We start from the raw sequence: 23194 nt of genomic DNA on the forward strand, positions 1-23194 counted from the left end.
CCTGTTCTGGCTTAATTCTTTTCTTGTTCAATTTATGCTGTGTATAGCTGAAGCATTGCTGTGTATACCTCAGATAATTAAAAACCAGATTATTTCTTTTTGATTAACAAAAGAAACCCACCACCAAATCCTTGCTGTACAAGGTACTTTCAATACTTTTAAGCTCTGTCACTAGAAATGTGTATTGTGTACTGGCAAAAAAAGCAGTCTAATGTCAGTTAAAAACACGAAATTAACTTTATCTGAGCTTTATTTCACTTGTGTTGTTCATTCTGGTGCTAATACAGAAATCCATTTTTTTGTTCTTACTTCATGGCAGAACTTGGGTGCTATTCCCGTGCTCCCTCTAGTGGTTTTTTCCCTCTAAAACTGAGCTTGAAAGAAACTTTGGTGGACTTTTCACTTTTGTCAAGTATTGCATTGTAACAAGTATTGTCTTTTTGACTTGTAATAAGCTAAAGCCACTGTTAACAGTAGAAGGATGCTAATGGGAGAGAAGTTGTGAGTCTCTGTGTTTGTACAGCTCCTCTGGACTATGTCTTACAGTAAGTTTTACATCCCTGGTACTTTGGTGGGGAGAGTGCGTGTCAAGAACATGAAGGTGGAAGTCTCATGCATAACCAAGAAATGTGAACCAGGCAGAAGGCTTTGTGCAATGCGTGTAACTGCACAGCACTTCTAAAATTGTGTTTCTGTGATAACAAAAAATCAAAGATTGCATAAGATTCTGTTACATGACTTGAGTGTTTTCCAAAGCCAGAAAGTATCTGCAGTATTGAATAATCCTCACAAGCAGTAGAAAATATAGGAAATAAGATTGAGAATATAATATTATCCAAAGATAGATTCTCTTTTTAATATTTTTCTTGGACAAGAGATACAAGGTGATATTGATGATGTTTTTGCTCTTATTAAAAAGAACTGTAGAATTTCCGTAGTTTGGTAAAGCAAAGTGATATCCCCAGCTGACTTTGATTAGAGAGGCAGATCCATTGTGTTGACACCTGTATTAGGATGAGGTCTAGAAACCCTGAGTGGTGTGTTCTGAGAAGACAGGATGTCTGTATGTATACTTTCATAAAGTATATATATTGTATTGCATACACACTCATTAAAGCTTCCCCACAGTGCCTATAAAAATTCTAAGTAAGCCCATGTAGGTTCTGAGTCAGATGCTACAGGTATTAGCATGCTATTACTGCACTACATGTAATACTTCTTTGAATGTTTGACCTGCAAGACTGGTGGAACCAGTCGTTTGTGTTCTGAGTCCCATAAAGCGTATGCATTGCTTATTTCCTTGCAATCATCAGCATAAGGATGTATCCTTCCAGTTGCAGTCCACTAGAGAGGTTGTGAAATGGAAGTAGTCTGTGGCACATCTTAAGAAAATTAGTCAGTTTAAATTGTAGAATATTCCCTGAAAATTCTGTAGTAGAAACCAGTGCTATAAAACTCACTGAAATACAGACTTGATTTTCTGATTTGTGGTGCTACCTCTAAGTCAGCTTGTTCTAAGAAAAGGCAAAAGTACGTGGCTTACTGTGTTCCTAAGTTCTTGTAGAAGTGATGCAAATCTATTTTGTCACGGTACCATCTCTACTTATGAAGCATCAGAAGTCATAGTATAACAAATGTTTCTGTGTTTGCCTGATAGCTTTTTCATCCTTCTGTCAGGGTGGCAAGTTATGGAATGGTTCTAGCTTTTTCTAAGATTTTAGCCTTGCAAATAGTTAAAGTTGCAAGGTCACACACTCGTTATTGCAGTAATGCCATTATCTGGAGAACAAATGGAAGATAAGTAGAAAGGAATTTCCCTTACTGTGTAAGCAGATGTAAGTTACTTGGTTAAGCTTTTTGAGTGTGAATGACTTTCCACTGTATTACATGTATCTTTGTTAAGGATCCAGTGAATCTTTCCAGATTTAATGGTTTTAAAGCATCTTCAGCACTTTGGGCAGCAGCCCTTAAGCCATCCACTACTCTGTACATCAGACAAGAAAAATTGTAGCTCTACTGCCAAAGCTTAATGGCCAAACTTGTATTTTTGGGGTTGTTTAACAGTTATAAATCTGCATAAAACATGTTTTCATGAGGAAAATCCAAGATCATCTGTTGATTTGCTAAACAACTTCTTAATTTCTGCCTGTTTAATTTCTCAGGTAAAATCCTTAATGATGAGACTGCTCTTAAAGAATACAAGATAGATGAGAAGAACTTTGTGGTGGTTATGGTGACAAAAGTGAGTAATTGTTTCTTTTGAATAGGGGGCTTCATTAGTTTAATTCTGTTTTTTCTTGTGATGAGTGATTGTATATGCTCATCCTTAAAAACAGTGGAATTTTATCATATGCAAGTTCAGGTCAACATTAAAAAGCTTGTGTGAACAGATAAAAAATACTGCTTCACAGTCTTGGTTTTGCCTAGGCTGATTTTTGCTGCTGCTCTGTGCTGAATGTTTGTATCAAAGAAAAAAATAACTAATGACTGATTTTACTGTTTATTCTTTCTTGTCTCTCTGTTATTTTCTCCCTTTTATTATTAAAAGGAAAAAGGCAACCTAGGTAGTTTGCTGTTAAATCATCTGTATGGAGCTCTTCCAGCCTTGCCATGTTGCTTTTCATAGTTCATGGCTTTTTCTTCTGTCAAACTCCACAGCATAGACTAGTAGAGACAGGATACATCTGGCAGTAAACAAACCCGTGGGTTTTGAAAGACTGCAAGTGCAATTTATAGGGAATGACTGTGACACGTGTTTGAAGTATTTCTTCTCTGAACTGGTTGTCAGTCTGCTTCCAGGAATCAAGCCACTGATTTTCCAGGCATTCCAGACCATTGCAATCTGAATAAAACTGGCTTCATCTGTGTTTTGGAATATGAAATTAAATTTAAAAGCTAGAGTTCTTCCTCCTGACGAAAGAAAACATATATTCAGTTGCCCTTTATTTCTATCTGGTAGTATTAAACAAAATTAAACATGTGGGCTTGTTAAACAGTTGTTTCTGTCTTCCTAGAACAGCTTTCTAGTCTGTGGTTTGCCACAGGGGTGTTTATCAGTGCAAGAAAACACGTGCAGATGAGATGTCAGAGTCCAGTTTTTCATTTTGTTGATAGCAGAAGACTCCAGAGAAGTTGTGCAATTGCTATTCCTGTTCAAGAAATGTGTGGCTGTGGCACTTAGGGCCACTGTTTAGTGGTGAGTATGGCAGTGCTGGGTTAGATTCAATCATGTTAGAGGTTTCCCTAACAATTCTATGATTCTAAATGCAAGTCTCCATGAAGGACTGCTAAATTCGGTATATTCTGATAATAAAGGGCCTGTAGTTTTGGCATTTCTTCAGTCTTACAATCTCTTTGCTAGTCTGGGAGCTCAATTGGCCTTTCCTGATTCTGTTGTGGGTAAGACAGCCCAGTCATGTAGGCACAGACTGCTAACTTTGTCTGATCCTCAGACGTTGTTGCATTAAGGGTTTAGGAATCCAGCAGAAAATAACTCCCCTTGCATTCCAACTGTGTTTTTCTTTGAGTGTTTATTAAAATGTTATTTACTGTACCTGTTACGTTAGAAGCTATTCATTCTTAACCTTACCTCTCCTTGCAGACAAAAGGAGGAAGTAAATGTTTTCTTCTTCAAGCAGGCAATGTCTGAAAGTGGTGCACCTTGAATAAGTAGTTTTGTTAAAGTTCAGCTATTTCTCTTGGAAAGGCAAAGGTTGGAGTCAGCTTTATCAGCCCCTGGGGGCTATTTCTGTATAATGGGATTAATACTGCATTCAAGAAAAATTCAAGTTTTCATTAGAGATGTGAAGATTATTTCACAATTGGATACAAGTATTATTTGGTCTAAATATTCTGCTGAAATTTTGTAGTCCTTCATTCTGCTGTATCCTTGGTACTTACTTCAGAACCGAAGTATTTGAGATGTTATTGTAGTGCTCTGAATGCAAAGATTGCATAACTAAAACATGTTGCAGGTGAAGTTTAATTTATTTTTGCATCTTGTTTTCTAGCAAACAACATTCATAATGAAATGTGATTTCTGTTTAATAACTTTTTTCCCGATCTGAGTGGTGAACATATGCTTGTTCTGCAGATGTTTTTTGCAACTTGCGTGGTTTCTTCTGGAAAATTTGCTTTTGTAAAACACAGGATTGTTTTCATATTTAGAATAGTGTGGTCTCTAAATATTTAGATCTCCACATTTCACTTTCTCCTCAGAGTTTGAGCGCTCAGGTGTGTAAGTACTTCAGTGACGTTCTCAGTTGTTTGTTTGAACACAGCAAAGGGCATTAGAGATTTAATATCTTGCAACGTTTTAATGTTGTGCTTGATGTTGAGGCAGCAATATCAAACACAAATGGTCTTAACAGAACTTAGTGGGTTGCCTCTGGAGAGCCATGGATTTATGAGCTTTGTGCTGTGCCTGAACTCTGTTGTCCTCCCGTAGCCCAAAGCAGCAGCTGGAGCGACTCAGCCGTCAAATGGCACTCCCATTGTTGGCTCAACAACTGCAGCTCCCACAGCAGTTGCTGCACCAATCCCTGTTCCTGCCCCTGTGCCAGCTCCTGTCCCTCCACCACCAGCACCAGATACAGTGGCTTGTGAACCTGCACCTGTGAGTGCTGTGAAAGAGGAGAAGGCAGAAGAAAAACCACCTGAGGCACCAGCTGCTGTCAGTCCATCATCAATTGACAGGTATGAATATGGGTTCCCATTTCTGTTGCTTCTAGTTTTGATTTTAAGTTTTCATTACACTGTTAGTCAAATCACTCTTCTCTATTCTATATATTTTTTCTTCTTTATTAACTGTAGTTTCAGTTTCAGACTCAAGTATAACATTACTGATTGTAAGAAACGCCTCTCCTTGCTTTTGCCTTCTCCTGTGGGATGTGTGGTCTTGGGAACAAACCTGTGGAGGGGAGACACATGTGTTGAGCTCCTGTTAGGCATTTCAGAGTTGCTATCCTGCAAGTTTCTTTTCAGACTGAGAATATTCTGCAGTGGGGATCTACTGCTCACAAAGCTCTTGAAGACTTAAAAAATGTGTCTTGTCCTACTCATAAATCCTCTGATTGTGCTTTGGATCATGTTGGTCAGATTCAAACCATAAATTCCTTATTGCTGTATGAGTCCCTTAATTTCTGGAAAGAGCTTTTTCTTCCAAAATGTTGGATATGGTATTGCTCTTAATCATGCAATGCCTTAAAGCTGTAAGTTGGGGGTTTTTTCTGAATGTTCCTTGGCCCATCTGCAGGTAATTGTGGGACCTTGGGAAAGCTTTTCACCTGAATTTTCTACAATTGAGAAAATTAGGTGGAAGTTAGAGGTTTCATCCCTGTCATCCCTGTTGTATGTTGTTGCCTTTTTTTTTGCTTAAGTTGCTTAAGCACTGCATGGGATTAAAATGTTGTTAACTGGAATTTAATGGTCCCTGAAGTGCTGCATAGAATCAAATCTTCATTTCTCGTACTTTGGGTTTTAATTATTTCTGTGTTATTTCTGGGAATACTGATGTTTAAATACAATCACTTAAAAAATACAGGAGTATTTTTTAAGTGATTGTACTTAAACACCATCAAATACTGATTTGATGATAAGGAAGCAAAATTTGCAATTGCCTAATGTCTTGAAAAACTCATCACAAATTTCTTGCACTAAATATACAAATTGATTATATAATTTTGCAATTCTGAGAAATGAGTATCTCTTAGAAATAGAATGCAAGTGAAGTTTCATTTATCAGTCAAATTAACTTAGTCGTTAAAAAATAGTAATGAATGGGGTTTTTTGCTTCTTGTTTTCCTTGTTCAGTTTGTCCAATAGGTTCAAAGATCAATCATTTATACTGAAATAGTGTTTTTCATGTACAGATTGCAGTTTTGTAAAACTGCAGTAAGGGAGCCTCAGTGTACACAGTTAACAAGGAGAACAAAATAATTTAACATATACATTAAGGTTATCACCTACCTTGATTTCTGTGAGTTCTGCTTTAGAAGTTAAATTACTAAGGCAAGATTTATTGACCCAAGGCCAGGCCAGCTGGTGTCCTGCTTTGCCTTTGATCTTTTTTTGATTGTAAATCTTAACTACTGACAGATAATAGTAAAGCATTCTTGTTGGAACAAATTATTTCTTGCCCAAATCTTACAGAGAACTCTAAGTGCCTTGTTGGATTTTTAGTGGGATCTTCTGAAAACTTTCAGATCAATCTGATGTTCTTTCACTTGCTGGTAGGAGTTGCCAGCTCTGGTAGCCTAATAAATGTGAGGCTCCTGCAGCTCCATGTCCTCAAGTTTATCATGTTATCAAGACTGAACATGTATTCCCAAAATATACACACAATATGTATATACCTATGAATTAATGTCTGGCTGCTTAGGTCAGCTCAGGCAGGGAAAATCCCAGCACTCCTGCAAGATGTTTCAGCCACATCAAGTTCCTCTGTCTGTTTAGGGCAAAGCCCACTGCTGCAAAATGATTATGTACAAAACTACAAATGAAAAATATGAATTTCTGTTTTGATACAAGCTGGTCCCTTAGAGTTTGCCAAGTTTTTGGAACCAGGACATGGGGACTGCCTGAGCCCTGCAACCCTGTTCCAGGCCCTGGTCCTCAGATTTCTATTGCCTACACATACACACACACATGCAGAGGGCTCACCCAGGAACTGGCTGCAGTCCTTGGCCTTCAGACTTCCACAGGGTCTTGTCTCAGCAGTTGCTGGCTCCAGAGGTGTCCGGATCCCCCCAACTCACAATTCCCCATCCCTGTGAACACTTGGAGTTCCACATACACATGTGTGTGCAGAATAGAGACACGCACACACCTTGCATTATGAAAAGTTTTTAGAAGTAGAATTAAAAAAAAAGGCAGGATGGATGGGTGGTGAGATGCAGAGCATGGGCAGGCAAGTGTTTCTTATAGATCAGTGGCCCTTTCTCTCTTCTTACTCTCTTGACCCATGCTTTTCTTCTGCATGGTGCCTTAAGCTTTCTTTTCCCAACCTTTGGTTCTTCCTCTAGATTTCCCCCCAACACTTTTTCCTGGCACCCCACAGTGAGTTGCACCACCCTGTAGGCTGTAATGCCTGTGAAGGAGTCCTGTTGACCCACCCTGGGTGTCACCCTGAGACCAAGGGGTTGATGCTTTAATTTTGCAGCCCTGGGAACGGGGCACCCCTGTCTGTGGCTGATTAAAACTGGTGTTGCTCTGCCTAGTGTTGTGCCTCTGTGTTCCTTGCTGTTCTGTTCACGGAGGTGAGCCTTTAATCCTGTAATTTAACAACTTTGATAACTTGAGATGGAGTAATTGCAATTGTTAGCAGTTTATATTCCTGGGAAAGTAGTATACTAAGATTTTAATAAATGCTTGCCACCGACCTCCTTGGGTCCTCATTGAGGTCAAACTGGTGACTGGGGAAGCAGTTAGTGAGACTGCTGTGTGCTTTTGAAAATCCACCTTGTTCTCCCACCCTTTAAAGCATTCAAGCAAGCAGATGGCTAATCCCTGAGCAGATGGGCAAGAGCCAAACTTCTGGGGGGTAGCGGGGGAAAGTTGGCCTTGTGTTAAAAATGCTAGCATTGTAAGTTTGTAAAATCTATTCTCACTACAGGACCAAAAGAGAGTTCTTTGGAAAGCTTTGTTGGTTTTTTAGAAACAAAAGGGGCTATTAGAGTTACAGCTGCTGCTGCTTTTTTTTTTTTTTTTTGCTTTTTTTTTTTTTTTTTAAACAGGAAGTTTTCCAAAGTTTTGTAATTACCATTGCACTTGTCTTCATCTTACAGTACAACAGGTGATACATCTCGATCAAATCTTTTTGAGGATGCTATAAGTGCACTTGGTAAGTGGTGAGTTTTTTTAATGTAGACATTATTTTGGTGCAGCAGAAACATGACGGATTAGCAGATGTTGACATTTTCCTCTGTATCTGTCATTGTTAAAGTTATAATCAAAGTGCTCTTCTCTAAGACCTGAACTTGATATCTTGGAACCACTTTCAAGAACTACTTTACTGAAGAGTATTTCCCTTTATATATTTTTATTGTGTAAAAGGAAGATCCTTGCACTCCTGCTTTTTTTCCCCATTTGCTTTAATTTCTCTTCTAGCTTTTCTCTTTGAAGTACCTTGAATAGGAGACTAGATGTAAAGATGTGTGTGCTTTTCACTTTTGCACCCTGAGTGCATGGCTGATAAAATGGCTGCATTTATTATTCAGTTGTTCCAGCTTTGAAAGTACTTTGCTTTTTTGACACATTGAGATTAGATAAATTCATCAGATCTGCTGCTATCTGGGCTGAGAAATGAATGCTTCCATGTATTTACAGTCAACTTACTTTTATTTTGACAGTTTATATAATCTTTGTTTCTCAGTGGTATAGGCAGAATAAAGACAACAGGAGAGTCTGCCCCTCATTTATGCTGATAAAACCCACGACCCACAACTTCTTACTCCTGCTGAAATTTTTGGGTTGTTTTGGAGTCTAACAAATTCAGGCACAGAAATGAGGAGGAGGTGGGGTTTTTATTCTGTCTTTTGTCTTTAAATATGAAGCTGCAATTTGGTACAAAGCGTTGAACCAAGTAAAGAGTTTCACTTACATTTTTGTGTGGATATATTGGAGGCAGGTGCTGTGATTAAGCAGCCCAGGGTGATTTAGAAGCAGCAGTAACATTTTACATGAATTAGTAGTAGCTACTAGATTTAGTCTGTCCAGCTGCAACTTAAGATCTTAGGTGTGACATACTGTTTTAAATTGAATGATCCAAAATAGCTGGTAGATACTGATAGCAGGAGACAAAAATGTAGCAGAACTAAACTGGCTGAAGTGATTGCTGCTACCAAAGATGCTTTCTTAAGCATTCATAATATCTTCATGGCCAAGATGAAATCATCACCAACAGTCATGTTAACAGTGTTGATCAGCAAGTTTAATGAAGCTGGTGGTCTTGACTCAAATGTTTTCAAAATTGGGGAAAAAATGCAAAATATTTCAAGGCCATCACCTCATGATCCATTTTATATGGAAATTCTTTGGTTGATCTCTGATAGAGTAAACCCATGTGTCCATAATGTGTTAGAAAATAAGAGGTTCTGAGTGTGATTTTCTGGGTAAGCATACTGTAAGTGTTGTCAGCAAAAAAAATTTCAAAGACAGTAGGCATGAACTCTGTGATTCTTCTTCTTGAAAAATGTCCTGAGGGGAATTTGCTTGCACAGATTGATGGATTATATTTTCATATCCTAAGTTGGATCTTACATGTATTCTAACTGTGGCTTCTCAATTACATTGTCTGAAATTAATTGACTTTGCTTTACAAAAGGGATTGGTTTCTATGATTGAAATTGAAAACTGTTGTTTGCAGTTAAATGCTGAAAAGTGATGTGGCTTTGTGTGCTGTGTGAAGATCTCCATGTCTTGCAGTCCTTGTGCAGCCACATCTTTCACAGGAATAGCCTGAGATTTCCTTATGGCATAGGACGAGAGTTATGGTGGGAAGTGTGATGAACTGGATTTGAGAGTTAATCGAGCTTTAAAATGTTATTTGAAAGACAAAAGCAAAGAGCAGAATCAATTCAGCATTGACCTCAAACATTGCCACTAGCACTAGGGACAGATAGGCCCGACTCTGTATCATGACATTGCTGATGTGCTGCTTCTGAATTATTACTCTTAATCTCACTCTTGTAAACTTGTGAAGTAGGCTGTATGGACTGCATGCACCTACATTTGCAGTAATTCTGTTTTCCTCCTTTGGCTTTTAATTATGCCTTAGGTAGCAGACTGTGTGGAGCAAACCAGCATTTTCACATAATTTTCTTGTATCAGATCTCTCATATTGTTGTAGTCTCTACCTTGCTTATATTGAAAAAGCAATACAGAAGTGTTTAAGTGGTAACTAATTACATCAATGGGTGTTCTGTCTGCTTAGTTAGTTTCTTAGGAGTAGTAAGGATAAACTAGTGCTGTGTAAAGAAGAATGTGAGCAGAAATAGCAAAATCATTGTGTTGGGACAATTACTGGCTTGGCTTTTTTGCTTCTCTAAAAATATGTATAGAAGTATGTACCTTTAGAGCAAAGTTTAGGTGATTTTTTTATTTCATGTCTGGAAAAAATGCAGGTAGATGTGAAATGATCTTGTAGTTCTGTGTGAAGACATGAAGAACTTAACCATTCCTTAAACTCAGGTTGGCACTATTACTTTGAAGCCCAAATAATAAAAACTCAAATTAGTAAAGGGTTTTAATTCCTTTATTTATGGATGATGCACAAGTACTATTGGCTGTTTCATTATTTGTTCTTGAGTAAACTGCCCTAAGTCATTCACCCACTGATTATTTAGAAGCACATGTTAAGAAACAGGCAGTGGGCTTGAGTTAAACACCTTCTCCCTAAGGGAATAAAACATCATGTTTCCTTTGATTCTTTTAATTTTGATTTACTTACCTTAACAGAGTAGCTCTTGTATTTGTTTCTTCTTTTTTTAAAAAAATATTATTATTAATCACTTGTTTTTTATGATGACTGTTAAATAATTAACTTTTATGTCACTAGCTTGCTAGTTGTAGAGTCAGTCAGTAGTAGGATTTCACTGAGATCAGGAATGCCTTTGTTCATGAAAGGGGATGGTATTTTAATGCCTGTGTTTGTCTGTACTTTCTTCCCCCCAGGAAGATAACCTTGAAGATTCGCCCAATTAAATTGTATAATAGAATAGTTAGCTTTTTTTTTTTTAATTGTTATACTTGTTGTCTGTTTTTGAGGCAGGAGAATGAAATTAATTATGAGAAGAGGTATTAATCTTCCTTGCAGTGACATAAGTGTAGTGAACAGTTGCCCTTTAATTGCTCCATAAATAGTGTGTGTACTTTTTGGCTTGATTGCTGCAGGAGTGGGACAGTTTTTATCTGTTTTTGCTTTAAGAGGTGGGAGATTTGATGTTGAGATTGGATGTCTAGAAAATTGTTGAGTGAGATAAGAATTAAATGAGATAACTTGGTGTTCTGAACCTGCACTGAAGTCTTGAGTGACTTTCCTAGATACAACTTTTAAAGTCTTCTCTGTGATTTGAGTTGGTCCATGTTTAGTTGATTAAATTGCTTTGACCATCATCACCAGCACATAGCAATATATAGCAATATAATGGTCATCACTAATTGTCATCTATCTAACAACAGCAGAAAGTCTTTTTTTGGAAATCCTCAGTGGCTAATAATTTAACAGGGAGATTTCAAATTAATGCATTTCCAAATGTAAGCTGCAGGAGACTTCTCTTGATTACATCAGGAATTGAATATTAGCTGTGAGGATGCCCTTGACCTTAAATGAAAACATTGAAGAGAGAACATTATGTCAATTACAAGTACAGAAGTATCACAAGTACTGCTTTTGTCAGTAAAGTTTACATTTTCTTCATTACCTTCCACGATTTCCAATCAAATTCGTAATGAAACCACTGAATATATTTGGAATTAGAGCCACAGAACCACGTCATGTTTAATATGAAGTACTCTTTTCAATGAACAACTGAAATTCAGGTAGAAATTATACTTTGTGTGTGTGTGTGTGTGTGATTTTCATTTCATTCCCTTATAAAATGTTGATCCTGTCACTTGTAGTGACCGGTCAGTCCTATGAGAACATGGTGACTGAGATCATGTCCATGGGCTACGAGCGGGAGCAAGTGATTGCAGCACTGAGGGCCAGCTTCAACAATCCTGACAGAGCCGTGGAGTACCTTCTGATGGTGAGCACTTACCTTTCCTGCACATTGTTTTTTGTGTTTTTGTTTTCCACGTAATACCTTTCAGTTTGATTTTGGTGTTATTTCGAATGTCACTCAGTCACTGAGAGTGACATTTATCATCTGGAAAGATGAGATCAAAATTTTGACAGACATGGTGTGTTCTAGAAAACACTGAAGTAATCCCTAAACACCTATACTTCTTTGCTTTCATTTTTGTTGATGGATATGGATATGTCTGTAAAGTATGTCCAGTTACAGTGATAGCTTTGGCTCAGTGATTTCTTGTCACCTCTTAATGACAGCATTAGTTGTTGCTAATAATGCAGTGTTCTTTATATACTTTCCAAACAGAAAGGTTTGAGAGAGGTTTTTTTTGGTTTTGTTTTTGGTTTGTTTTTTTTTTTTAATTGTACTTAGTTTAACTGATGTTTTTATTTCAGTAGTGTTTTAGAGAAGAAACAATTTTCATTTGATAAATAAAGCTTTAAGAGTTAAATGAACTTCACTGGCATGAGAGGAAATAGAAGAGTGATTTCATTTTAATGAAAACCCTGTGAGTTGTTTTAGGGGTTTTTTGGATTATTTCTTGTTGTATACCTTAATCTGACAGGTGAATTGTAACCACCATAGAATCTATGTGATTTTGTTGCTTAATCAGTATTTTCAGTACATTTAATTTTCATTCTGGCATAGCATTTTTCCCCTGATGAGGTTTTTCCTTTTAGCAGATCTGATCTTTATTAAAATCTGGCAACCAGATATCTTGACCTAATCCTTGCAAAATAGATGTGGATTGAATTTCTGATTGATTGATAAGAAATCTGGCTTCTTTTCCCTCCTGTTATAAAACTTTAATTTTGTTAATGAAGTTTTTCTTCAGTTGTTTCAACTGCAAGTCCCTAGCATGCTTCCTACTTACATTAATGTTCCCAAGACTTTGTAATCTTCAGATTTTAAACTGACAGTAAATGTTTTTAGTACCAGAATGTGAAAAGTTCGATTCCCAACCAGCATTAGGCCAAGCAAGGGTGAATGCAGTAGCTCCCAATTCTCTGTCATAAGTCTGCAAGTTCAAATATTTGTTTGTCATGTTGTAAAAATGTTTGGTTTACTGTTCATCTAGTTTGTAAATACACCATGAATTCAGTGTCTCCCGTATGTGTTGGGCCTGCTGTTTGTGGGGCAGTCCCATATAGTGTGCAATTCTTATGCATTCAGTTTCTGGCATTTCCCTCCTCTAGGTTATTTCTGTGCAGAAGCTCCAGAATAGAGATAGAATATCCCTGTGATGGAGCTACATGTTACATCTGCCAAATGCGTTGACTGCTGTGAGCAGTTCATTTCTAGTCCTTCAGTGCGTCCTGTATATAAAATGGGTTCTTCTGTTATATAAAATGTCCCTTTATGTTTCATTTCATCCTTCACTGGAAATACCTTTCTTTCTTCCTCCTCTTTTTCCTGCTGGAAAAGGGAGTAGGGAGGAGCGGTCTTGCTCTTGGAGACCGTATTAGATGGCAGAATTTTTGGTGTCCTTCTAGAAGAATCCTTTTGCTGTAGACCATTGTCTTTATAACTGTTCTGGATCTGCTGGGGTCTGAAGATCTTCCTTACTCTCCTGCTGCATCAAAACAAAGTTCTTTTTAGTTACTCTTGATCTGATCTGTTGATGACACTGTTCTTTGACCCTCTCTCTACGTTACTTGCTTCTAAACTGTCATCAGCACTACCTTTTATATAGTCTGCAGATTAGGATTAAGACTTTGAGATCTGTAAGTGTAACAACACTGTCCAGGTTTAAAGAACCTGGGTACAGCAAGGGCAAGATGTTGGAAAGGACTTAAATTGCTCTGAAATGAGCCCTGAAAATTCTACTTTTTGTCCATGGTTCAGATGGCAAGTTCTTCAGTTTTCGTGGCTTGATGATTGGGGATTATAAATGTAATCCTGTGATTGTGATCTGTGCTTGTAGAAGGAGTTGCAATGTTCGTTATTTTTCTGTGCCCCAGACTCATCTTTGGAGGTATTTACATTCAGATCTCTCTTTCAGCCAAAGATTTCCTAACCTCTAGTTAAGAAGGAGTTTGTCATCTCTTCAGTAACCAGCTTCTCAGTTTGGATATTTTTTAGGGAACATTTCTTTAGTGTGAATACAGTCAAATACTGAATATAATTCCTAGAGAGGTGGTCAATGTCCTGTGCCTGTCAGTGTTTCAGAGGCATTTGGACAACGCCCTTTACAGGCTTTAACTTTTGGTCAGCCATGAATTGGTCAGTCTGTGGGACTAGATAATCATTGTAAGTACCTCCCAACTGAAACTATTTTGTTCTCTATTCTGTGCAGAAGCTGGACCTGATGTGTTTATTGCCCTGCAGAGAGCACTGTCAGCTAAAAACCCCTGTACTGCTCAGTTAAACAGTAAACAATTGTTTCATCCACCATAAGCCAACAGTGGCCTTTTTTGCTGTCCAAGCAGTGTTTGCATTCAGAGTGGCTTGTGTGTGGTTTAATACCAGGCTTTATTCTGTTGTGTAGCTTTGTGAACAAGGTCCATATGTCTCACTGGCATTGTCTGACTAAAACTGTATACAATCTCTGTTATTTGGAGATACTTCAAGCTGGTGTTCAAGAGTTAAGATGATGTTCAAGATGACAAATAATTTCTAAGTAAATTTGTTTGAACTATTTTACACAGTCCTTCCATTCAAGAGCAAACTTAAAAGTTTAAACAAGCACATGTTCTTTGATCTGGACACAGATTACAGTGATGACATATGCCTGTGAATAGGTGAAATCAACTAGTAATTTCATGAGAATAACCCAAGTTGTTACATTATACTTTGTCTGAAATTACTGATTTGATGGAAAAGGTATTTAATCAGTGCTCTGCAAGCCACTGATAAGGGAGAGTTACCTCAGGATTATACCATGAATGGAATCCTCCTCCCACTCAGTGGAGGGAGGGATGTGTAGCAAGCTTACTGAGCCATGTGAAAGTAATGAAGTGTGTGACAGGGAAATATTGCATTTATTCCCCTGAGTGGCTTAAATGTGCACTTGATGATCAGGTGATTTATACCTTGATGTGCTTCATAATAAACAGGTAAGGCTTTGCTTGGAGCACTGTCCAGTTCTCCCTTTCTAGATGTGCACTCTATATTAGCTGTATATTTGTCCTTTTTGTTCAGGTGTAATGATGAACATACCGTGTGAAGATCATGTTACAGCAGGACTTTTAATCTACATTACCTACCAGTGATTTTTATGGTAGGCTTGCCAAACCTCTTCATTGTCTGGTTACCCTGTAGTTCTGTAATATTTCCACCCACCCAGTTCCTTACATTTTGTGATTCCCCAACACAAGGGTAACCCTCATTTGGGTAACTTCTCTGGGCTGTTCCAACAGTTTGTTGTAATATTCTTTGTGTCTCTCCCATGAGTAAGATTCCAGGCTTCAGAAAGGTAGATTGAAAGCACAGACTTGGTGCAAGGGTTCAGTGACAACGAGGAAGGCAGGGTTAGGGTAGGAAGCTTGAAGGATTTCCATGCAGGAGAAAAGTAGTAGAGTGGTGGGGTTGTATAAGCTACATTCTCGTTTTTTATAATATCATGTTTTAGCTTTGTCCATTTCAGCCCTCTGAGCAGTCAGTTCCTATATAAAGTTGCTTGCACATAGAAAATAAACAAAAGGCAAGTTAACTTTTTTTTTTTTTTTTTTTTTACTGCTAAAGCTGGGTGACAAACAAACCTTTTCACCTTTAAGATACAGTAAATGACAGCTTTTCATTGAGGAAAGTAGGTCCTAAGAGCTATGTTCCTTATCTCTTCTCAGTTCCTTGCCAGTTGTATGGAATTGTTAATCTTAGTTAGCATTTTGTACTGCAGTTTGTTGCTGTAATGACAATTTTGGACAACAGTATAATATAGTGTAATAGTATATTTATATATACTTTATAGTCTATAAGATATATAAAAAAAGTATATAACTTTTTCATTCATATCAAATATTTTTAAACAGGATTCAAGGGAAGTATTTTTTATCCGGCAAAGTGTGTTTTAAAGTGATGCAGGACATGCTTTACTGCCTTTTTATACAAACCACACATTTTTCCTGCCAAAAAAGAAAATTAATCTTTTCACGGTGTTCTCAGTTATAAATCCATATTTGACAGGATCTTGCCTTGTATTTACAGTGAAAGCATTAAGGTTTGGTTTTTTATTTTCCTTTCATTCTGAAACCCAAATACCGCATGCCATTGAAAACATACCTGTTGGCATTCTGTGGGTAATGATGTGATCTGTGCTTTAGGGTATTCCAGGAGATAATCAGGCTGCGGCTGACCCCCCTCAACCACCAAGCACTGGTGCATCTCAGTCTTCAGCAGTGGCAGCAGCAGTAGCAACTATACCCACTACTACTAGTTCACTAGGAGGTAAGAAAGGCTGTGTTTGAGAAGATGTGATAAACAATGTGCACTTAATCTCTTTTTCAGTCAGTTTTAAGTTCCAGGTGTTTGTGAACTGTTCAGAGGGAATTGGATAAGAGTTGTTAACATTGAAATTCCAGGTGTGGTATTTTCTTGGGACAAGAGTCTTGTTGTATCCCATGTGCAAAGTTTTCAAAAAATACAGTGAACTTGCACAATTTCTTTAGTTCAGTATTCTGGATTCTTAAGTGCAAGACCACAGATGAGGGGAGTTGCGTTTTCTCTCACTTAAACTCTGGTTGTCTACTCCGTGTCTGTATACTATGACTATTAATGTATTTACCACGCAGAAGCTAGGATATCAAGTGAGAAACCTGAAATTAGGCATGAAGCGGAGCATTGGAGAGACCTATAAATGACCTAGGACTACTCACTCAGCAGTGTAGCACTTTGACAGTGGTTGGTGCCTGCTGAAGATAAGGGTATTTATCATGTATTAGCTCCCTCTTAAAGGGAGATAGATAAATATATGAAAGGAGCCTAATGAAGGGGTAGGAAAGGTCTGTCTTAGGCTGTGGTAGAAAGGATGCTCAAGATACAAGAGACAAGACAGTGGATTGGGTAGATGTGTCTGGTAGAGATTAACCAGACATGAGACATCCAGAGGAAAGTGAAGTGTTGGATGCAAGGACAGGGCTGTTGGATCTTAAAAGAAGACTGGGTGAAAAGGAAATGCAATGTTTAACCTTAGAATACAGAAGTTTTGCTAAAGCTAGGGCGAGGAAGCAAATTCTTATGTTCTTCAGTGAGTGGTGTATTATCCACTTTCATGTCTTATTTCTATCTACAATTACAGTGTAGGTATGTATTTTATTAAGATTCTCAGTAACTCTTTAAAAAACACATTATTTTGCTGATCTTTTTTTCAGGACATCCACTTGAGTTTTTACGAAATCAGCCTCAGTTCCAGCAGATGAGACAGATTATCCAGCAAAATCCTTCTCTGCTGCCAGCATTGCTACAGCAGATTGGACGGGAAAACCCCCAACTACTGCAGGTAGATCTTAAAACAAGAAAATAATGCTTACTAATTCTGATTTAGCTTTAGAAGAAAGTCATATGTTGATGTTGTCTGGGATAATATGTTACTAGCAGTTACAACGTTTTATTGTTGGCTTTTCAGCAGTGGTTGCAGTACAGAATATATTTTCTATGACATTGGATACAAATTTGAGACTTCATAAGAGGTGCAGAAGGGGTGAGGAAAAGGGAAGAATCACTGCAATTGAATTGAAACATAATAATTGCATTTGTTACCATGCACTTCTTACTCATCCCTTTGCTTTCTTAATTCTCTGAAAATAATATTTTACTTGTCTTTTGGCATGCTTAAACATCAGTTATTTAAATATACATGTTTCTTTTACTGTTTTGTGCACCACAGCAAATAAGCCAGCACCAGGAACATTTTATTCACATGTTGAATGAGCCAGTTCTAGAGTCTCGCCAAGGTTTAAGTGGCAGTGATGATGGTGCCAGCACTGGAGGAATAGGAGATGTTGGGAATGCTCATATGAACTACATTCAAGTAACACCTCAGGAAAAAGAAGCTATAGAAAGGGTGAGCCTTTCTTTGAAATTGTCTTTCTTCTTAGAAATTCTTGTTGCTGTAGGGTATTGACTCCAATGCATGCTTAAGACATACCAAACTTACACTTTGCTTAGCTCAGTAGTTCTGTATCATATTTGGTATTCTCGTACTTGGCATTTCATAGCTGTTTTGGCCTTGTTTCAAATCATCTCTTGTTTTGTAGCAGTTGAGTCTAAATATCTTAAATCTGTCTTAAGAAGGAAATCTTGTGTCAGAGACAGGATGGTCTCTGATCACTTAAAATACTCTGGCGCTTTTCAGAGGGAGGGCATTTTAAGTAATCAGAGACCATCCTGTGATAATTGATGTTGGGTTTCCCTCAGGAATTATTACGGAAGTAATTCCTCTTGCAGAAGCCTCAGTCAGTACTGTTCTAGCTCATGCCATGACAGGTTTCCAGGTACAAAGATCTGGCTGCTTGAGCACTGTTTGCAAACTGCTAGGAAAGTAGGAATGCTCATAGTTAAGTAGATTAGTTGAAGTCAAAATTTTACCCAGTTGCCTGTCCATGACAATTAGTTAATTACAGTTTTCTAAAACTACTGGTAAGCATGAAAATACACTCTGCATATATTGCATTCATAAATACAGTGTAGCTGACTAAATGTGGCTTTGCATAGATGGCAATGCCTCTGAGATTTTTCTCAGGACAAATTGCAAGACTTTTTTCATACTATAGCAGTTTGGTAGCCCAGAGACAATGTTTTTTCATTTGGCAAAACAAAAATTTATGTAAGACTCATTAGAAGATACCTATTTGAATATAGGTGTCAGTTCTCTAGATCTTGAGGAAATTGTCAGTTAATAAATTAGTCTAATAAAATTATTTGTCCATGTACTGCTTCACAGGTCATCTTCTCTAGTCGGTTGCATTTCCTTTTAAAGCCATTTTATGCAGTAGAATTTATTACCTCTGCAACCTGTTCTAAAACCCAGCAGAGATCCCTACACTTCTTTCTTTCCATGAAAGGCAAACCTCAGAATTTAAGCGTCTTAGTATTGCAGCTGATGCCTTCATGCTGTTTGTGAATGTGAAATAAAATCTAAGAATGGCTGGTGAGGGATAAGAGGACACAGTTTTTGTCACAGTTATTTAATCTGCCCCATACATGAAATGCCTTGCAGGTGCTGTGAGGATTTTAAGAAAATCTCCAAATAGTGGAGTGTACTTGCCTTTGGCTAAAACAAGAATTCATTTGCTGAGTGCCCCTAAGTGCTGGCTAAATAAACCCTTGGCACAGTAATAGCTCTCTGGTCTTCTAATGCCCTGTTGTCACTGTGTTCCAGAAATTAATTAATTCCTTGACTTCTGAAAACCAGATTGCTCTCAGCTTACTTGTCTTGGCTGCAGTGTGTAGCTAATTTTATTTAAGATAAATAATTGAAAATATGGCTTACTGTGATGTGCTGGACAACCTACCAAAAATCACAGGCTGGGAGCATTTGTTCCAGGCAATTTTTTTTTATTAAAAGTGCTTTGGAGCTTTGTATAATTGTTTAAAATGAGCATTGTTTAAATTTGAGGGGTTTTTGGGCAGCAATGCAATGTACCCTTACTTCTTGACGTTAAGGTGACCCAGCTCTGTTTTAGATTTACTGTGTCACTTGTCACAAGAAGTGACAAGTTTTTATAGTGCTACATTAGACTTAATCCAATCACTCTTTCAAATGAGGATCCTCTTTACTAAAGGCAGAGGCAGCACCTTATTTTTTACTCACTAAATCTGCATTGAGCTAGACAGTAATGTTATTTTCAAGAGGGCAGTAATTATTTAAGTGACATCTCAAGACGCTAGACATACAATGAAGCCTAACATGCAAAGTGTACTTCCTAAATATGTTTCTTTTCTTCAGTTAAAGGCATTAGGATTTCCTGAAGGACTTGTGATACAGGCATATTTTGCTTGTGAGAAGAATGAAAACCTGGCTGCCAACTTTCTTCTACAGCAGAACTTCGATGAAGACTGAGAGAATTTTTTTTTCTATTTCACACCTCACACCAGTGCATTACACTAACTCTGTTCACTGGATTGTCTAGGATATTTGGGCTTATATTCATAATGCTTGGTGTATGGCATATAGGGGGTGGGTGGAAGGGAGAACACAGGAGACAAAGCAAAGAAAGCAACAAGTTCTAAATGTCTGTTTAAAATTAGCGGATGCATAAAATCGCACAGTGTAAAAAAATATATATATACAACCAAAAAATCGGCTTCTGCAGATAATTAGTTCCTTCTATAAACTGTAGGTTAACTTTTTCTAGGTTTTCACTCTTACTATACTAGTTCCAGAAATGTAGTGTAATGCACTGCTTCATGTTCCTTTCCACTTAGTATTGGCATTGGAAGTAGCCTGTGCTACGTAGATTTTACAGTCTGTATTTCATGGCAACACTGGATAGCAGCTTTGTGAAATCTAAAAGATCTGAGCAAATGTAACCCTGGATGCCAAAATAGGGGTATTCAGATTTTTTTCTTCAGCTGTGTTAAAGTAGTGCAAGAAACACAGTATTTTTGTCTAATGCTGAATTAGAACAGTGTTGGCTTTTTTTTTTCCAATGAAAACCCAATGCAGTTAAAAGTGTCCTGATTAATGAGAAACACCACCCCCTCCTTTGTCCCCCTGAAATGATCTGAAAAATTATATACATACAGAAAAAAATTATTATCCTGTTTACATATTTTCTTTTTGGGGAAAAAAAAATATAGATATCTAATTACTGTTCTCTTAATGTTATCTTGCGGTAAAAGTTCTAAAAGCAATAGATTGCATGTTTGGTTTTGTTATATGCACTCTAGTGAATTGAATATTCTTTTTCTGCCAGCAAACAAAATGCAAGCTTCATTTTTGTCTGCTGCAATGAAACTTTATCAAATCAAATTTCACCTTTCCAACTTTGTTGAACCAGCTTTTGTAGTACAGCTATAAGTGTTCTGTTGCTCTTGAGTAGATTGTAGTGTTCAAGCTATTTCTGTTAAGTAAGGACTTTTGGGGATTTATTCACTTTATAAGGAAGAGAAGTTCAAAACTTGAGATATCAAGCAAACTATGAATTTATTCCAATGTAAAAAAAAATTGACATTCATAACTATTGAAAATAAACTCTGGTTAGAGAGTTTTGAATCTTACTTCTTATGATTTATTTTGTTTAGTCATCATAAAATGTTAATCTTTTTTTTTTTAAATACATGTTTACTTTTAGAGGTAATTTTGCCCATCATTGCAATACTAGGAATAAAAACAAATGTAAATTTAATCTAAAGCTGTTCTCTGCATTGTTACCTGAACACAACATGGGGATAATTGATTTTTCTACTGTTGTAGTCCAGTTACCTGGATTACAAATTTACCTCTACAGTAACCAGGAAAAAAATATTATTAGTGGTACAGCACTGAACTCCTGTACAACTAATGATATTAATGATTTTAATGATTTAGTGGTACAACTAAAAAATTATTTTCTGCTGAGTTTATCAGTGGATTAACTACTTAACTATATGTAAGCTCAAAGTACAAGTGTCTTGAAAAAAAGACCTAAAAAGACTGAAACATTTGTTTTTCATTTCTTCATTAATTGGCCATAGTCTGTAAAAATATTATCTGCACAAAATAGTGAGATGTATTAAAGCCTTTTACTTTTTTTTCTATTCTTATACATCTGTGATATTTTTCCAGATAGTGTGTATTTTAATTATTCAGATTTTATTCTTTTAAAATTTCTTAGGTGTATGTTGTCTAAGTGACCAGTAGCACAACCCAAATCTATCAGTAGGAGATGTGATACTGCTAAATAGGAAATAAGTCTCTCATAATATTTTCATTTTAGAGAAGTTAACATTAATACCTGAGTCAGCTAGCAGACTTCATCTAAATAGGATTCTCAGTTTATCTGTGAACTGGGAGAGATGGATTTTGATTTAACACTGCATGCCAAAAGGGGCTGTTTGTTATCTGTAAAAGGACCAGCTGTCAGGTACTTGAAAAACACCAAATTGATACAAGGACTTCTTGAATGTAATTTTACTACATAGCTAATACCTAACTAAGACAAAAGCTTTTAGTTTGTGGGAGTCTTCTGTGCTGATCAAACTGCTATGAAAAATAACCATTCCTTCTCTAGGAGGGTGGAGAGTAGAGCAAGAATGTCTGGGTGTTTCAGTCCACTCCCTCCAATTTTGATTTTGAAATGTTTACTTATTATAAATGTATTTGAATTAAAGTCTGTTGAGCTTGTTCTTTGTAAAAAAAAAAAAAAAAAAAAAAAAAAAGCTAGTAGCTTTGTTCATTTGTAACTTTGTATGCTGAGTGACTGAGGGATTTATGGCTGCTGTGTTTGAAGCCTTACTAGTCATGCTGTTCCCGTTTTTTCCAGCAGTGAAACAGTGTTTTTGTGACTTCTGATGAACAACAGGTGTCTGACCTTACACGCTAGCAAAAACTGTTACCTGTCCAATAGCGGGATACTTGCCAGGGAGAATTGTGTCTCTCTTTGTAGTAGCTGCCAAAAGGGAAGAATACATGGAATTCATGTGGTGTTGAGGAGGTGTGACCTGAGCAAGCTGCCTAGGTGTGTTGTGCCTCGTTTTCTACCAAGTACTACCGGGAGTTGTCTGCACAGAGTGCTTCTCAGCCTCTCTGCTGCAGATCTCTTAGGGATTTGGGGATCAGTTTCCTCAGGGCTTTCTGAACAGTAGCTAAGAAAATAAAGTATTTCTTCCTAAGTTTTGGTACTGTAGTCCTTACCTTTGTTGTAAAACTTCTGAATATCTGATTAGACAAAAGCTATTTATGATGCACTTTTAATTGGGATTAAAAAGTTACTCTGAAGTCATATTAATTCTGTAGTTGTCTGTTCTTAAGTCCTCTCTACAGCTGCATTTTAATGCTGTGGTTCATTTACCTCATCCAGAGCTGCCTGATGAATCCAGCTAAAACCCAAGCAATTTGACCAATTAAATGCCCTGTTCTTACCCCACACTAACAGAACTTTTTAGGAATGTGAGATAATCATTCCTGAAGTCGGATTGTGACTCCAATTTTGGAGTGTTGAGTTGAACTTCACTTCAAGAACATGCATGAATGAATCAAACAGAGACACAAAGCCAAGTCCTCAAATCATGTATGCAGATCTGTCACCTGTGGTTTCATTGGATATTTCATTTGGTTTTATAGAGTTTTGGAGGCAGCCGCATCTTTCTTTTTTTCCTGATTTCTCTTAAAGCTAGCTCTGTGCACAAAACAAACCTAGAATTTCTGCAGTTGAAAATATCCTCTAGTTCAATGGAAACAATAAAGTGGGAGTGGGTAGAACTTATTTGTCAGTAACTTTTTTAGTTCTTCTCTGCCTGGTTTGGGATGCCAACAGTGTTCA

At 37.2% G+C, this 23194-nt stretch overlaps 1 protein-coding gene across 1 annotated transcript in view; it reads left to right on the forward strand.

Moving 5' to 3' along the window:
• RAD23B (RAD23 homolog B, nucleotide excision repair protein) overlaps positions 1-22656 on the forward strand; it is a 35697-nt gene extending 13041 nt beyond the window's left edge. The window contains exons 3-10 of the mRNA XM_083883348.1: positions 2163-2242; positions 4448-4695; positions 7785-7840; positions 11620-11747; positions 16055-16178; positions 17102-17229; positions 17617-17793; positions 19678-22656. Coding sequence (XP_083739474.1) covers positions 2163-2242; positions 4448-4695; positions 7785-7840; positions 11620-11747; positions 16055-16178; positions 17102-17229; positions 17617-17793; positions 19678-19791 — 1055 coding nt within the window. The 3' untranslated portion in view covers positions 19792-22656. The remainder of the gene's footprint in view (positions 1-2162; positions 2243-4447; positions 4696-7784; positions 7841-11619; positions 11748-16054; positions 16179-17101; positions 17230-17616; positions 17794-19677) is intronic.
• The last annotated feature ends 538 nt before the right edge of the window (positions 22657-23194 follow it).

This window comes from Zosterops lateralis (assembly GCF_965231275.1).
Source record: "Zosterops lateralis genome assembly, chromosome: Z".
In the NCBI taxonomy this organism is placed as follows: Eukaryota; Metazoa; Chordata; class Aves; order Passeriformes; family Zosteropidae; genus Zosterops; species Zosterops lateralis.